This window comes from Acanthisitta chloris, unplaced genomic scaffold (genome assembly GCF_000695815.1).
Source record: "Acanthisitta chloris isolate BGI_N310 unplaced genomic scaffold, ASM69581v1 scaffold17330, whole genome shotgun sequence".
NCBI classification, from domain to species: Eukaryota; Metazoa; Chordata; class Aves; order Passeriformes; family Acanthisittidae; genus Acanthisitta; species Acanthisitta chloris.
Window position 1 is genome coordinate 47877 of NW_008650108.1, and position 16923 is coordinate 64799.

Below are 16923 nucleotides of genomic sequence, written 5' to 3' on the forward strand. Positions count from 1 at the left end.
CTTCAACTTGACTACCATGTATGAACTGGAGTCATCTCGCAGCATGCAGAAGAAGCAGGCACTTTTAGAAGCTGTAGCTGTCAAAGAGGGTGATAGCTTTAATACTCAGTGTCTCAAGTTAGGATAGATCATTTCCAACTAATTTTTTCCAGCCAGGCTGATTTTTTAAATTGTATATACTCTTGCTAGTATGTAAATGTGAAATAAAATCTATTCAACTATGAATATTCAGTGGCATTACTACAGAATCTGTTGTCCCTAACAGTCCTGTCATTGCAAAGACTTTGTGCTGACCTAGAGACAGCTTCACCCCTACAAGACTATAACTGTTCAGTTATTCTTCATTACAGTGCACTATATCTATACAGTCAACTACTCAGATTCTTTTGTAAGAAAAACTGAATTTGATCTTATATTGTCTTGGTGATTTTTTTCAATAATTAGTGAGCAAAATACATGAGCTAATCTCATCAGGTAAGAGTTATTGACAGAATATCGGTATGTGTATTACAGAAAGGAAATTCTGAATGCACTTCTCTTCACTTGCTTCTCCTGTGTGTATCTCATTTTGTCCCCATCAGACTCCTGAGTATTACACCTTTGTGTGTCCAGGGCTCTCAGAGGAGTTTGCTTGATAACCAGCATTCAGAGTCATGGCATAGCTGAGGTGGAAGGGACTACTGGAGGGTGTCTGGTCTGAGCCTCCAGTAGAGCAGGGACACAAAAGCAGGTTGCCCAGGACCACATCCAGAGAGCATGTGAAGGAGTCATACAGACCCACATAGTATCAGTTTCCCACAGCATAAGGGACTGTACTAAATGGTCTCCCTATACTTCCTTGGTTGTGTATTACCATTAAATCTTCCAGATTAAAACATCTGGATTCTGGAAAGCTGTGGGTGGGAGTGGAGAATTTCTCTGTTCCCAAACCAGTACTTGTTTCAGTTCTTTTTTCCTCTCTCCCACTCTGTCCAACATCTCTACTTGGATGTCACCAGCAGATGCCACAAGGTTGTTCTAGGAACTTCTTAACTCATACATGTGTATTTCAACTCTCACTATACTACAGCTGCCTTCCTCGTACCTGCCCCAGAGCCTGTGGATTCCTCAGTGTAGACAGAGAGCTGCTCCACTGGCATTCTGCTAGGTAGAGAAAGGAGCATGCCAGTTAGGCAGAGCAGAAACACAGCCCATTTCAGCTCAGTTCCTCTCCTTTCCCATTATCAAGCAAAAACACTATGCACAAAGTATTTCCTAGAGAAGATGATGCAGAGCCTGAGGCAGAGGTATCTAAGGGTTAGGCCACACAGAATGGAAGCAAATGGGGTACAAGGACACAGGACACAAGGCAGTTATCACTGATGCAACAGCGTCAGCATGCACTGATTTTGGCATCCCTTGGAACACAGATTTTTAGAATCAGTACCACTGTGGTTTCAGTGCATTTCACATCTCTGCCCACATTTCTCCCTTCATCTGTATTGTAAGGATTCAATCCAGATACTCCCACTCCTTGTACACGAATACAATATATACATCTGTTCATTGGGGGTTTTATTGTTTTGAGATTTAATGTTTAGCAATTTGAGTAGCTTGTCATAAATCACTACCATGGGACAATTCTGTAACTGTGTCACATTTTTTAATACCACATCCATCAATTAATTCTCACTCTCTTTAAATACCCCCACCTGTATTTTTAAGTAACTAATAACTCATTTTTATGTTCGTCCATCTGGAGATCCTGTACAGAGGCCAAACAGTTGTCCTCAAAAATCAGGTGGTTTGAAAACTTCTGCAGTCTAGACATGCAAAGAAATGAGAATGCTTAAAAATTGCTGGTCCCCTCAAAAGAGCTAAGCCTACAGCTTATACAGAGACAGAACTGTTCCATTTTTACAGGATATATATGTTTTACAGGTCATAACTTGTACACCTAAACAGCGGCTAGTTATTTACCAATCAACTGAAAAAAGAATCAGTTGATATTTCTGTTTCTGGCTTGGTGTGTAGGTTCCACAGCTGCATCTGAATTAAACTTGGGCAGCAGCTGGGTAGACTTGTCCTCAGCTACCACTACTAAACTCAGAAACTAAAGATTTGGTTCCACGTGCTTCAGTTTGGTTTAAACACCATTTATATAACCTTAGTGAGTGTTAAAACAGCGAATTAAAAGTAGTTGCATTATTCTTTAAGAAGTTTTACATTTGTTTTAAATATTGCTATGAGTTTAGACAAAGTTTAACAGTAATTGGACAAATTCTCAGGTTATGTGGTCGTAACTGAGTGGAACTCACTGTAGTTTTCAGTTTGTCACAACTGTTAATCTGATCCAGTATGTTATTTGCTGTACTCATTATAAGTTATTTTAGCAGTATGTCTGCTCCAGCACAGGTCACTTTTCATGGGCATGGGGTTTCTTAGGAGATAAACCAATCCTGCTATGTGACCACCATTGTTCTCAAAGACCTTGCGAGTACTGAACAATTTATCAGGGCACGTAGTGATAGGACAAGGGACAGCGGTTTCAAAGTAAAAGAGGGTAGGTTTAGATTGGACATAAGGAAAATATTCTTCACAATAAGACTGGTGAGGCCCTGGAATATGTTGTCCAGGGAGGTTGTAGACTCCCCATCCATGAAGGTATTCAAAACCAGGCTGGATGGGGTTTTGAGCAACCTGGTCTACTGGAAGGTTGGACTGGATGATCTTCAAAGGTCCTTTCCAACCCAAGCCATTCTATAGTTCCAGTTAAAAATTTTTACAATGATATGTAAAATAATATAACAGATTCACATGCATTTAGCTGAAGGTCAAGTGTCATGTTGTTGTAGTATTGTCTATGCTTTCAGGAAGCTTCATTTGTCTGTTCCAGTACTAAGTGAAAGTAGCATGATCTGTCATCATCCAGCATGTTGAAGCCACTTGCCTTTTTACAATCGAGGAGTAAAATGCTTCCTTTTTTGATTCAGTAGTGCCTGATACTGTGCATGTAAATGACAGCCTGTGTTCTGATTGGTAGAGAATAAAAATTTATGATCCTAGTCAGACTCAAATAACCATTAAAAAAGAAACACTCTGAAAACATAATCCCCTGTTCTTTAAGTTTCTCTAAATTCTAATTCATGTGTATTACAACACAGGTCTCACTTCAGTATGTTTGCTGTGTTCTTATTAGTAGAAGCTTTTACTCGGATAAAAATGCCAGTAGAGGAGACTTGGACTGGGTGACCTCTAAGCTCAGTGAGCCATTAAACAAGTGACATCCTGGTAGACTTGCAGAATAATTAAAATTTAAATGCAAAGCCATATTATCACTGCTGGATGTATGCAAATTGGTAACTGTTTATAAAATGCAGGAAAGACTGTCAATGTCACTTTATGGTTTGGATTTAACATATATACAAGTTAAGTGTTTGACTTCCATATATTCTGCCACTTACATATCTGAACCCTCTATATGATGTTAAAGCATTAAAGCTAAGGACAAAATTTGTCCTCAAAACATTAATTACACCAGGCAATCCTGTTAAATTCAATGAATTCAGCTGAATTTAATGAGGTTTCCTGGTGTAAATGAGGGCAGAGCTCAGTTCTAAAACACAGCATGCATGTGTCATCTGGCTAAGTGAGAAAAGCTGCGGAAAGCAGAGCCCGAATGAGCTGATTGTTGTATTCAAGTCTTAAAGCTTAATGTGCCTTAACAGAAGTTTTGCATTTAAATTTCCACTTTTATTAAAAGAGGAGCAAAGAAGCTGTACTTCAGACACTCAGATAATTACGTTATGCACAGAGACCCTGATCCTCAAAAGGACTTGAGCATCTATCTGCTGTTTCTGCATATCACCTAACTGCAGTTCAGGTGATAATGGCATCCCCCAAACAGCTGGTCATTTACATTTTCCTGGTGCCTCAGTTTTTTGGACTGGACCCATTAAATGTTCCCCAAAAGGCATGTGCAGACATGCCTGAGACCACAGAATGGACTCCAGCTAGTGTACTGGAAAGGATGATCATTCCTCCATCTACCCCATCCTTCATGTCAGCAAGAACACTCATGTGCAACCTGGATGAGCTCACTGACCTGGTGGAAAAACTCACCAAGCCAACACACACCCTCTTCAGATTCATCTTCATCCTGAGGCTTTTGATACAAGGATGTTCTGGGAATTGCCACACTGCCTGGGATGGCAGCTGGTTTTTCTACACTATAAGCCTAATAAGAAGTAGACAGACAACCCTTCTCTGAAGCCTTTGCTGCAGCTGTTTTGCAAATCCAGTCAGAGAAGGGGAGAAGTGGGGTACAGTCTGTGTGCATAGCCAAGTTATGTGTCTCTTAGTTGTATGTCAGCTGATGCACTTAACTGACCGCACGTATTGTAGCTGTCCAGAAGGAGATTGCAGGACGTGTGGAACTGCCATCACCAGTTGTATTTAGCTGTAGTGAGAAACATACGTTCCCTCTCTGCTTCAACTTGCAACCAAGAAATGTGTGAAAACAGGACTGAAGCATCAAACACAGATTTAAATGTATTTCAAGTAGGCAGAACCACAGAGCTAGGGTCAACTTCACTGAGGTTGCTCAGGTAGCAACTTACATTGCTGCTGTCCCTGGCCAGGGAAACTAAAGATGTTAGAACAAGGTGAGTTTTATCCATTAGCTCATACCTATAATATGAGTTCAAAGGAAGATGCCATCCACCCCTTTCACCCTTCTTTCTACCCACTTACTAAAACACTGGTAAAAAAATAACCAGTTAGGAACCTGTGCACAGTTTCTGGCATTTGAACAGCAATTCAGTAGTGCTGAATGCAAAAAGCTCCAGCACTAACTTTCAGGCAATGATAGCAGACAGCTGCTTTCCCACTTAGTTCACCCAGTCAGTTTGGGAATTACAAATTCAAAGACTCTCATCTTCAAGAAGTGTGCGAGATGGTCACAACCCTGGTGTTAGGGAGGAACAGAAAGTGTGGCTGGGGAGGAGGACCTAGGTGCCACCTTTTCAAGCTGATCCTGTCCTAGATTTAGCCAGTCAACTGCAGATATTTCTTATGTATGAGTCATTAAAATGAATCCACCTGAAAGTCAGCAATAATGGCTTATCATTTTCCCATAAAGAGAAAAAAAATTGGATGTTACTTGTTTGAGGCAAGGAAGGAAGGAGGGAGAAGGTTCCTCTTTGCCTTTGAAAAACAGTCAAGCCTATCAGTACTAAACTGAAGTACTGAAGTACTGAAGTAAAAAGCTGCAGAATAGAATTACTAGAGCTGTTTATTAAAACCAAACCAACCAAATACAAAAACCCCAACCAACAAAACCTCCCGAAACAACTCCAAAAATAACCACTATTTGCAATGCAAGGTGTGAACAAGTACTTCAGATTCTGGGACACACTCCATTGGCAGGCAGCAGGAAACCCAAAAAAACTCAAAATCCCAGGCTGGCCGAGGGCCACAGTGCAGCCTGTGTGTGACTGAGCCACCACTTTGTGTCTCCTTGTTACAGCATCACCCAGAACAGCTCTCCTCTTTCCCATGAGCAGCAAGTCAGATTTCAGTTGCCTGAATCATCTGGGGAAAAAAGTAAGCCTGAGGGTAGTCCTAAATCAAATTCTCCTGGTTCAAATAAAAATTGCTCTTCAATATTTTCATAGATGACTTGGATGCAGGAATTGAAGGACTATTAAGTAAATTTGCAGATGATATAAAACTGGGAGAAGTTGTTGACTCCCTTGGAGGCAGAGAGGCCTTGCAGAGAGACCTAGACACATCAGAGACCTGGGCAATCACCAACCTGTCCTGTTCCAAATTAGTAGCAGGAGAGGTTACAGCGATTCCTGTGACAAATGATGACACAAAGGAGGTCAGTGTCACTTTAAGTGCCACATTTATTAACAACAGGGGATAATGAGTCCTAATGAGGGACAGGATAGGGATAGTTTAGAAAAGTGGGAAAGATAAGGAGAAGTATGGAGAGTTTGCAAAAGCAAAGTTACCACCACAGAGTCCTGCAGTGTCCTGTGGGTCTGATCATTCCAGTGAAAAACGGGTGCTTGGGGGGAAGAAGCTTCCAGCAAAAAATCGCTCTACTATTTATTATTTTTGCCCCGCCATGTCTCTAGAATTTTCCAAACCCCTCTGCCAATCAGTCCTGGTGGTTTTGCCACACATATTAATACTACAGCATAGTCCTGCCTTCTCCTCAAGTCACCATGTGTGTGCTGGGTGGACATGGGGACAGGGGAGTCTCAGTGAGGCAGCTGCGCTCCATACAGCACCTTCACTGCTGTATCTATTTTGACCTTGTCTCTGGTGTGTGTGTCCTTGCCACTTGCTTGTGGTCGTGCAGTAAAACCACAAGCAGCAAACATGGCAAAAACATCAAATGCCAATGAGAGCTAGTGTCCCTTTTTCACACCTCACAGTTCACATAAGGGAACAATGCTGAGACATTTTTAGAGTTTGGATCAGAGTCTCACACAACCCTATGAGGTTTAACAAGGGCAAGTGCCAGATTCTGCACCTGGGTTGGGGCAACCCTGGCTGTGCATGCAGATTGGGGAAAGAAATGCTGGAAAGTAGTGCCATGAAAAGGGACCTTGGGGGTCCTTGTCAATGGCAAGTTGAATATGAGTCAGCAATGTGCCCTGGCAGCCAGGAGGGTCAACCATGACCGGAGGTGCATCGGACAAGGCATTGCCAAACGGTCAAGGGAGGTGATTGTCCTGCTCTCCTCTGTGCTGATGTGGCCTCACCTTGAATATTATGTGCAGTTTTGGGCACCACAATATAAGAAAGATATTAAGTTATTAGAGAGCACTCAAAGGAGGGCAGCAAGGTGATGAAGGACTTGAGGGGAAGCCATATGGGGAGTGGCTGAGATCCCTTGGTCTGTTCAGCCTGGGGAAGAGGAGACTGAGGGAAGACCTCATCACTAGACAGCTTCCTCATGAAGGAAAGTGGAGGGGCAGGCACTGACTTCTCTCTGGCAGCCAGTGACAGGACCCAAGGGAATGGCCTGAAGTTGCATCAGAGGAGGTTTAGGTTGAATATTAGAAAAAGGTTCTTCACCCAGAGAGTGATTGGGCACTGGAACAGACTCCTCAGGGAAGTTGTCACAGCACCAAGCCTGACAGAGTTCAACAGGTGTTTGGACAACACTCTCAGGCACATGGTGTGATTCTCAGGGATGTCCTGTGCAGGGCCAGGAATTGGACTAGATGATCCTCAAGCGTCTCTTCCAACTCTGATTATTCTGTGATTCTGTGAAATGCTTGTGATCACAGAGGAAACCAGAGCCCAGAGTTCAGCCTGGCTGCTCAGGGCTGTGTCCATGACCAAAGGCAATTCTAGAACATACCCAGCCCAATTTTCTGCCAGCCAATACAGTTAATTGACAGGTACAACAGTTATTAAGCAGTACCCTGAGAAGCAGCATAGAAGACAGAAATAGAAGGGCACTTCTCAAAATTAGTGCAGGTGTTCCAGAAAGAACTGCAGCAGAGGAAGTCAGGATTCAAAGAGATTCACAGCCCTTTAACTGCTGAATCTTTCTCAAGTATTTTGGTTTCTAAAATTTTGGTTCTTTGCCTTATCTGGGTATTTATACAGTTAATAAATAATGAGAGCTAGTGACTCAGTCGCATGAAAAATAGCTTTTTCAAATTGCAGGTATAGCAGAGTAGTACCTTTCTGGAAGCACACACAATGTTTCAGGAATCAAGCTGTAAAACCACAATGAGTGCAGCAAATCAGATCAAATCTGGATGTTTGAAGCAGGAATATTTAAACTGTAACACTAATTCATCCCCAAATGATTTGATGTGTTTATTTGCCTTCAGGAAATAGAAGACAACTGGCAGTGACCCTATTTTGGGGAGAGGAGAGAGAATCTGAGAATTTCTATCATTTTCACAGGAAAGACTCCCAAACAGATGATGTAATTTTCAAGCATAGCACAGGTCATGTACACAGCTCCTGCCTGGCCAAATATCTAAATCCATGATTTGGCTACAAAGGGATATTCTTCAAAGCAGTGCTCCGTCTTTATGTGCACTGGTATCTGCCAGCTGATATTAAATGATTGCCTCTGTCAGGAAACTGTCCCTTCTCATAAGTTCCTAGCTCAAGCTAAATCCTGGAGCCAGAAACCAGGCAGCAGAGTGCCTGTTCTGCCAGTAGGACCTGATGCTCTGAGTGTGTGAAGATTTCATACTTGTCAAGTTCAGCAACTAGGGCAGGCAGCTACCAGCTCCCACAGCTGCAGGAAGCAACACAGCCCCTGCTCTTGGCAGCCCAGAGTGAGACACCCATCACCAGCAGCATTTCCCTTCACCCATTTTAGACACCCCTAAGTGCCTGATGTGGATGTTACTAGTTAACTACCAGCTGTGAAATGTCTTTTCATTAAGATATACAGCCAAAGATATATAACAGCCCTAGGACATATAACAAGGGAGATCTGCATTACAGATTTTGCAGCCAACTGTTTCCTCACCCAAATTATTAGAAATCCCACTGTCCATCCACAGTTTCCTTTGAGTCTGCTCCTGAAAACCTCTCACAAGGTGTTAATGAGAAAATGGGGTATGTGTCACTTTGGGAAAGTTTGGATTGAAGTAGAAAACAATGCATAGGTACCAGAAAAAGCTATTTTCAAAAGTCTCAATCCAGTATCATTTCTCCTACTTTTTTTTTTTTTAACTCTAATCCTGGAGGAGTTGAAATACTCTCCTTGCCTGAGTTAATGCTGCCAACATGATGCTGATGGAACCACTTACATAAATTTTCATGCTACATCAATATACCAAGATTTTCCACTAGCTGCAGTAAAACAGTAAGACTCATGTTTTTGGATCAAAAATCAATTTCACTTTGCACTTTTAGGTATGTTGGGGGGGGAGAAAGAAAGAAAAAAACAAACACAAAAATCGCCATGAAAATAAGCTGCATTTTTCATCTGAAGGAATGGCATGTTCTCTCTCCCTCCCTTCTCTCCACTGTCTGGATTGTTTTCTATTAATATTAACGTCTTTTCTGCCCAGCCGTTTCCTCCCACTGTAATCTCCCATGTAATCTCTTTGCAGGTGTGGAATCTTCATACCAGCTCCAAATTGCTTTTTTCTTGGCTGACCAAAAACACTTTCAGAGTGCAAAGCTTTCAACCTTTCAAAGACACCTATAAGCACGAAAGGGCATGGACTCCAAAGTGTTGACAGTAAGACCCCCACAGCCTCTGCCACCTCTCAGCAGCAGAATGCATTGTGCTATGAAAATGATGAACGATTTTCAGCAGGGTGATCATGTGTTATTTTGACAGCCAGGAGATGGGAGCTGTACCGGGTGTGTATATTCCTCCAGAGAGGCAACAAAACAAGGTGGTTCAGTCCTGCTTCCCAGGTCACATCCTACATCAGCAAGCTGTTGAAAGCAATTGCTGCCGGCAGCTGCTTTACTGTCCATCCCTCATCACTGCCTCCAAACTGTAAATCTCTCCCAAGGAGTATGCATCACCTGCTCTCTCGTCCTGGTTGCTCCCCCACTCTGTTAGGGGATGGCTGAGCTGTAAGTGGGGGTTCCTGAGAGCCCATGCTGCTGCCTCCACTTCTCCTTTGGCAGAGAGATCAAAACAGAAAGGCCCATAGGAGGAACGAACAGTCTCTCACATTAGATTCTGTTAAAAAAAGGAAACAAAAGCAGAAGGGGGATGAATTAGATTGGATACCAGGGACTGACACCAGCACCAGGAGAAAGCAGTCGTTTTACTTTACATTCAGAAACACAATTTTCTGTGGCATATAAATCAAAGAAATAAAACCTGCCGCAGGCAATAACTGTCATTTATTCCTGTAGCTGTACCTTGAAAAATCCCCAAAGTTTGTTCTGGGACCAGGCAGCCCCAGTGTGCTGTACAAAAGGACACTCAAGTGCTCCCTCCAAACAAGTGGCACACAAATCCCTGAGCCTATGAGGCACATGTCACAGCACAGCACACGTGTGAACCTACCAGATGTGTGTATGGCTATAGCTGAACTCCCAACTTGCTAGAGTGCTGGGTGGACTTGCATTTTCCAAGTCTGGGTTGTGCTTGCAACCCCTCTCACAAACTGAGCCCCCACTGGCAGACTGAAGGGTCAGCTGTGGCCCCACACCTTATCTAGCTTGCAACCCAAGTCGTAATCCTTGGTTGCAATTACAGCAACCAAGTTGCAATCCCCCAAATATATGGCAGCAAACACATGCCTGTTTTAATCACCCTTTCTAACTTTTAAGATACAGCTTAGTACAATTTCACTTAAAAATTGCAACTCCATTTTCAGAAAACTTAAAGAAATAAAACACTATAAATGGTTAGCAGTAATGCTGCTACAAAGTGAGGAAAACACAGTTGCCTACTGAAGATGTACACACTCACAGGGAAGGACAGTGGGAATGTTCAATTAATCAGCATCTGCTACATTAGGAAAATCCAACTAAGCCCAAGTTTCAACCTCTTTCTACAGTCAGGTTTATTCAGGAGACTGCAGGGCAGAAGCTTGTATTGTATGGAGTGAAATCAGCACACAGGCTGCAGTCAGCTCATCATCCACTGAGAGCTGGAGCAAGCAGTACATCTGCCCAGCTGACATAATTCATCATCATGAAGAACAAATTCACTCCCAAACACGCTGATGAGGAGCTGCATGTCCTGTGTAACCACAAGGCATTTACTGAGAATCACCCTAGTGTGTCTAAGTCCAACCTTCTCCCTCTCACAGCTCAAGAAACTGAGGCACAGTTAGCGAATTGTTCACTGAATCATAGAATTTAAGGGTTGGAATGGACCTTACAGATCATCTAGTCCCAACCCTCCCTGCCATGGGCAGAGACACCTCCTTATTAGACCAGATCGCTCAACGCCTCATCCAGCCTGGTCTTGAACACCGACAGGGTCAGGGCAGACACCACTTCCCTGGGCAGCCTGATCCAATGTCTCACCACCCTTACAGTAAAACACCTTTTTCTAATATCTAACCTAAATTTTCACTCCTTTGATTTGAACCTGTTACTCCTTGTCCTATCATTACAGTTCCTAACAAAGAGTCCCTCTGTGGCTCCCTTGTAGGCCCTTCAGATACTGAAAAGCTGCAATGAGGTCTTCACACAGTCTTCTCTTCTCCAGACTGAATAGCCACAACTCCCTCAGCCTGTCCTCAAAGGGGAGATGCTCCAGTCCTCTTATCAACTTTATGGCCTCCTCTGGACTTGCTACATTAGTTCTGGCACCAGAACTGCACACAGGAGACCAGATGGGGTCTCAAGAGAGCAGAGGGGAAAAATCACCTCTTTTGACCTGCTGGCCACACTCCTTCAGATGCAGCCCAGGATTCCATTGGCTTTCTGGGCTGCTTGTGCGCACTGCAGCTCATGGTGAGCTTCTCATCCACTGTCACTCTCAACTCTTTCTCCTCACTGCTGGTTTCAATGCCTTCCCCACCCAACCTGTAGGTGTGCCTGGGATTGCCACGGTCCAGATGTAGGGCCTTGCACTCCATGTTTTTGAATTTCATGAGGTTTGCATTGGCCCATCTCTCCAGCCTGTCAGAGTCCCTTTGGATGGCACATCCCTTCCCTCCAGCATGTCACTGTCCCACACAACTTGCTGTCGTCAGTGAACTTGCTCAGGGTGCACTCAATCCACTGTCCATTTCGCCGACAAAGATGTTTAAGAGTATTGGCCCCAGCACCAACCCCTGAGGGTCACCACTCGTCACTGGCCTCCACGTGTTCCAGAACAAGTCAGTGCCAGCTCAAGGAATAAAAGCTGATGAACAACTATAGTAACACTATTGTTCAATGTGTCCTTAATGTCAGTACAAAGAAAAGAAAAAAATAAAACCACAAAAACAACATACCCAGGTCAAAGTAATTTTATTAATAACTCACATGAGCAAATTACTACATTTTACTGAGAAAACTGCAAGCTGCAGAACTTGGGCAGCTGCATATTAAAATGCCGATTATGCAAATTTATCTTATGAACATTTTTAGACAAGAATGAAGCAGGGTTTATTTTCTTTAATTAAAACCAGAATCCTACATAGTTCATTAGTATGGATTCAGAGCAGAATGAATATTAATGTAGCCCACCTCTCCCAATTCTACCTGCCAGAAATATCAAGGGAAAAAAAGGTTAGAAAATGGATTCCTGAGCAACTGTAAATGCAACTAGCTAATGTTGTTGCAAGGCTGCTGGCATCTTTGAAAGGCCAGAGAGATCAGGAAAACCTTTTTGAGTAGGAAAAGGCAAATTATACTGCCACCCTCAAAAAGTCAAGAAAGAAGATTTGGGGAGCTACAGGTTGATCAGCCTTGATTCAGTCCCCAGGAATGTTAGGGAACAAGCCATTCTGGAAGCTGTTCCAGGCACAAGGAATACCATGTGATGGGGAGCAACCAGTCAATGCCAATTCACCTCAGGCACATTCTGCCTGACGCCCCTGCCTGCCACCCACGAGGTAATGACTGGCTCTGTGGCAGAGGAGAAACAGCAGGTGCCATTCACCCTGACCTCAGCAAGGCTTTCACTAGTGTGTCCCACAGCAACCTTGTAGCCAGACTGAGGATATGAACTACAAGGTGGGTGAAAAACTTCTGGACCATCAGTCTCAAAACAGTCAGTGGTTCAAGCCTAACTGTCCGGTGGTTACAAGTGACATTCCTCAGTAGTCACAGCTACTGGCAAAATGTGTTGAGCATCTTACTTAACAGAAGAGATCCCAGTCAAAGGCACTTGTTTGTCCAGCCTGAAGAAGGGAAGGCTGAAAGGAGACCTAACTACAGTTTTCCACTAGAGCAGGGACTGCAGAGAAGACAGAGCCAAACTCTTCTCAGGCATGCAGTGAAAGGGCAAGGGAGAACAACTGCAAGCTGCAGTCAGGGAGTTGGCCACAAAGAACAAATGCCTGGCCATGGGAGCAGCTAAGTGCTGGACCAGGCACCCAGACAGGCTGTGGAACTTTCATCACCAGAGGTTTCCAAACCTCGGGGTCCTGAGCAATTTGGTCTAGCTTTAAAGTTGGCATAGTACTTCACAGGGTTTGACCAAATGATTTCCAAATGACCTTTCAATCCAAATTTTTCTATGATTTTGTGATTCCAATTGCATATGTAAATAGAAGTTTAATCAGTGAAAAGCCACCAGGCACATTTATTCTGACGAGCTGTTCCACCTGTCAGGTCTTAGACACCATTACTGTGCTTCATCAGCCAAAAACTTCATATACTGTTTCCGAGCAGGAAAATCATCAGCCGGCCTGTTGTATGCTGTCCAGACAGGTTCTCCAACGAACAGCCTCATTGCCTTCACGTAATTCTGTCAAAGAACAAGAAGTGACAAGTAATTTAAGAGCTGCTTTCCAAGGGATCTTCATTCCAAAGTTAAGGTTTCATTTGCACTTCTGCAGAAATTTTTGAAACCATTTCATTATGGACTGAAAGCTTCACATGTTCCAGAAAATTATACCACTACACTGCTGTTCCTGCTCCCAGCTACTGCAGAGAGACCAATCCAGTGACATACTGTGGCATGACCAGTGCTTCCAGTTCAGGCAGAGACAGTACTTCTCCCTGCTTCAAAGAAATCAAAAAACTCCTGTCTTACACAAACCTTTTGCACTGGATCCACAATACTAAGCAATGCAGCATCTAAGTCCTACTTGCTCAGTTAAACAGCAGCAATCAGAATACTCAAGATGGCTACACAATACTATTGAGGAACAGCAGAAGTTTCAGAGTGAGAACCATAAAAACTGAATGGAAAGCACACAAATTAGCCAAAAAATACTGCTTGCAGGAAGTGAAAAGTCTCCAGATTCCGACAGGAAAAGCAACATCCTCCACCACCAGCTAACCAAAAGTATGCCAGGTGTGAGGTACAGTTGTGGCAGCAGAAAAGGGGATTTTACATCCTGCAGAAGTGCTCCAACCATGGAGTTACAGGGAACTCTCCTGTCCACTATGCTACAGATTTCGATCCTGCCTATTTTGTAAAATACTGATAAGTGCTTATCTTATACCCAGGTGTGCAGAAATGGCAAGAATTATAGTAAGGAACTGAAAGAACTTAGCTGCAAAATGTAAGTGTGTAGAAGCACCTAAAGAACTTACTTTGAAGATGGCACTTCTGCACTAAAGCTCCTGAAGTGAACAAACATTTAAGACTCCTTGTGGATTCAACCATAACCCCTGACATTCTGTCTATGTAAAGAAAAAGTCTTAAAACAGTAAATGTAGCTGATTCACTGTGGATCTCAAGATGCAGATGGGAAAAGTCAGTTTTTTCACCAAAGCAGCATCCCTATTTTACTTATAACTGCTATCTGGACAGCTGATTCAAAATGATACCATCCTCAAGGCTTCACCAGAGATGGGATTTTGCCACACAGGAGACAGCACACGTTTCCCCATTTTGAAGGGGTAATGCTGTTACAAACACATTTATAAAAGCCCACAAGAACAGAAACACAGATCAGGGCTAGATGTGCCAATCTCATGCTCTCATTGCCAAAAACACCTTCCCAAAGCAGGTCCCCTCCTGTGAAGCCAGCAGCCAGTCTAGCACACAGCAGCCACAAGTAGTGGCTCTGGGGCATTAAATCCTTCTTTCCCTGAAGGTGAATTTAACACTCAAGAAAAATGCCACTGCTGGATGCAGATATGCTCTTCTATCCCCACAAAAATACACAACAAGGCAACACAGAAGGATCCATCTCCACCACCTCCACCTCAACCAACAGCCAGGGGCAATCGTGGGAGGGACAGCCGCAGGGCTTGGCCACTGTCACACAAGACAGGTTACAGATATCACGTGGCAGTGACTTGCAGTTACAGCTGACAAGAAGCAGCTAGATTTGTGACCTAGAGATGAAAGGTTCAGATGCTGTGAATTATTTAGTATTTTTCATACTCCTACTTCATATTTAATATGTTTTGCTAATGAACTGCAAGTCTCAGGGCATGTAGTTACTAATGTGATATATGCTCACATGGATTTGTCACCAAAATTTACAGTAATCTATAACAACATACATTCTCATCCAGTGTAAATCGGTGATAAATGCCAGCAGGGAGGGTTATCATGTCTCCTTTTTCCATGGAAATCCGGATCCATTTGTCATCCTTGTCTCGAACATCAAAATAGCCAGATCCATCTAAGATGTAGCGAATTTCATCGTCTAGGTGTAAGTGTTCTTCATAAAATGTTTTTATCTAGGAATAGAAAATACTTCTTAAAACTAATGAACACAGGAAAATGGCAAAGAAATCTGGTAAAAACACGAGGCAAAGCAGAGAAAAGCTTTTAAAGGGTAACTGTGATTTAACTAACAGAGGAGACCACCATGGTTAAAATGGCCAAGTCAGCCAGACAGACCCCATCTCAGGACACTTCTAAGAAGGCTGCTACATTTCCTTGGGAAGGCAGGAATTTCTCTGACAAGAAGCAGCAGCTCTAGATATACATAATCATTCTCTGAATAACAGTAATGCTTACGCCTGTTTGAGAGAGAGACAAGTAAAGCTTCCCACTGTAAGATTTGGTCATTGCAGTTGTTCAGCTTGATCATTTTGTGCCTTTTTTCCCTCCAACGTCCAAAACCAAAACAGAGCTACAGATTATCCCCCTCTTTTACACTGGTGTAGGGCTGAATTAGCTGCACAAATTACCACAGCTTTATATGAAAATGCAGGTAGTGCCAAACATGGCCCAACCACTGCAGCCTGATGGAAACAGCTTGCCACACCTGCTCACATGCAGTGAACCCCAGCTCCAGGCTCTCTCCTCCCAGGCAGCAAAAATATTCTCATTTTTTCTGGAATGGTGGATTCTTTGTACATGCACAGAACATAAAACATGCTTTAAAGGTTAACAGATGCCTGAGTGGGTTAGTGCACAGAAAGCAGTGCACTACCAGATACCATCATCACCTGCTCAGGTCTAATGACATTTAGCCGCACTCATGCAGGTGCCCTTGAGCCAGGACAGATCCAGCACGGCAGGAGGAACAAAAGTCCCTACGTCCTGTAAATAACATCCTGTCTTTGTGTCAGGCAGAGCCAGCTCAGACAATCTGAGTTACTACCTAGTTCACCTTCTCATCAATTTAAAACCACAGTACCCAACGGCCTTAAAACAAACTGGTAAAGGGAAATTTAATAAAAATATGGAAGTGTCACTGGGTTGCTGTCCTCAGGTCAGAGCAGCAAGCCAGCACTTGGAGCCAGGCGAGAAAGCTCCTTCTGGGAGGCTCACCCAGGAGCCTGGCTCCGTCTGCACTAAGCTGTTATGAAATAGTCAAGGTACCAGCTCCGCCAGCTAAAAAATCTTCTTGTACAGGGAACGTACCCCTCCAATTCCACGGGGTTAACATTCCCTTTAAAAAGACATATCCTGCAAGCAGCCATGAGGATTTTCAGCCTTCAAAGCCCATGCCCAGCTGGCAACCACCTGCCTTCATCCCAGAGAGGTTCTCTGAGGACAGGTCAGCACTGGCAGGGCTCTGCTGGTAGGAATCTGTTTTGAAACGACACAGTTTCCAAACTTATCCTTGAAACCTTTGAAGGCAATCTACAGAGAAAAAGGCCTCTGCTATCTTTGACATAACATCAAAAGCGTTTTTGTGGCGGTAAGGACGGCGGTGCAGGCTGTGCCCCGGCCGGGCGGTGTGCCGCTGTGCCTAGCGGGCTCCCCGCCGGGGGCAAGCGACTGCCGTACCTTCTCCTCGTAATTCGGGAGCTTGTCTTTGTGTATGGTTATTATATCCATCCACGAGTAATTTTCCGCGCTGCGGATCTCTTTCAGGCGCGGGTCCGTCTCGTAGTTATCGGCGTCCAACTGAAAAACAGGCAGGAGGGAACACCCTTCGGGCGCTGTCGCTGTCGGCC

General features: G+C 43.7%; 2 protein-coding genes across 2 annotated transcripts in view; one reads left to right on the forward strand and one right to left on the reverse strand.

The window, feature by feature from the left end:
- Positions 1-225, forward strand: part of TRAPPC12 (trafficking protein particle complex 12) — a 47744-nt gene extending 47519 nt beyond the window's left edge. Inside the window, 1 exon segment of the mRNA XM_009083759.1 lies at positions 1-225. This exon segment is cut by the window's left edge and continues 41 nt beyond it. Within this exon segment, the coding sequence (XP_009082007.1) occupies positions 1-127 (127 nt within the window). The 3' untranslated portion in view covers positions 128-225.
- A 12924-nt stretch (positions 226-13149) lies between these two features.
- Positions 13150-16873, reverse strand: ADI1 (acireductone dioxygenase 1; the record flags this gene model as incomplete). Its single annotated transcript, XM_009083768.1, has 3 exons — positions 13150-13354; positions 15070-15249; positions 16754-16873. Coding segments are annotated over 3 exons (423 nt in total), but the record flags the coding sequence as incomplete, so codon positions are not given.
- Between the last annotated feature and the right edge of the window lie 50 nt (positions 16874-16923).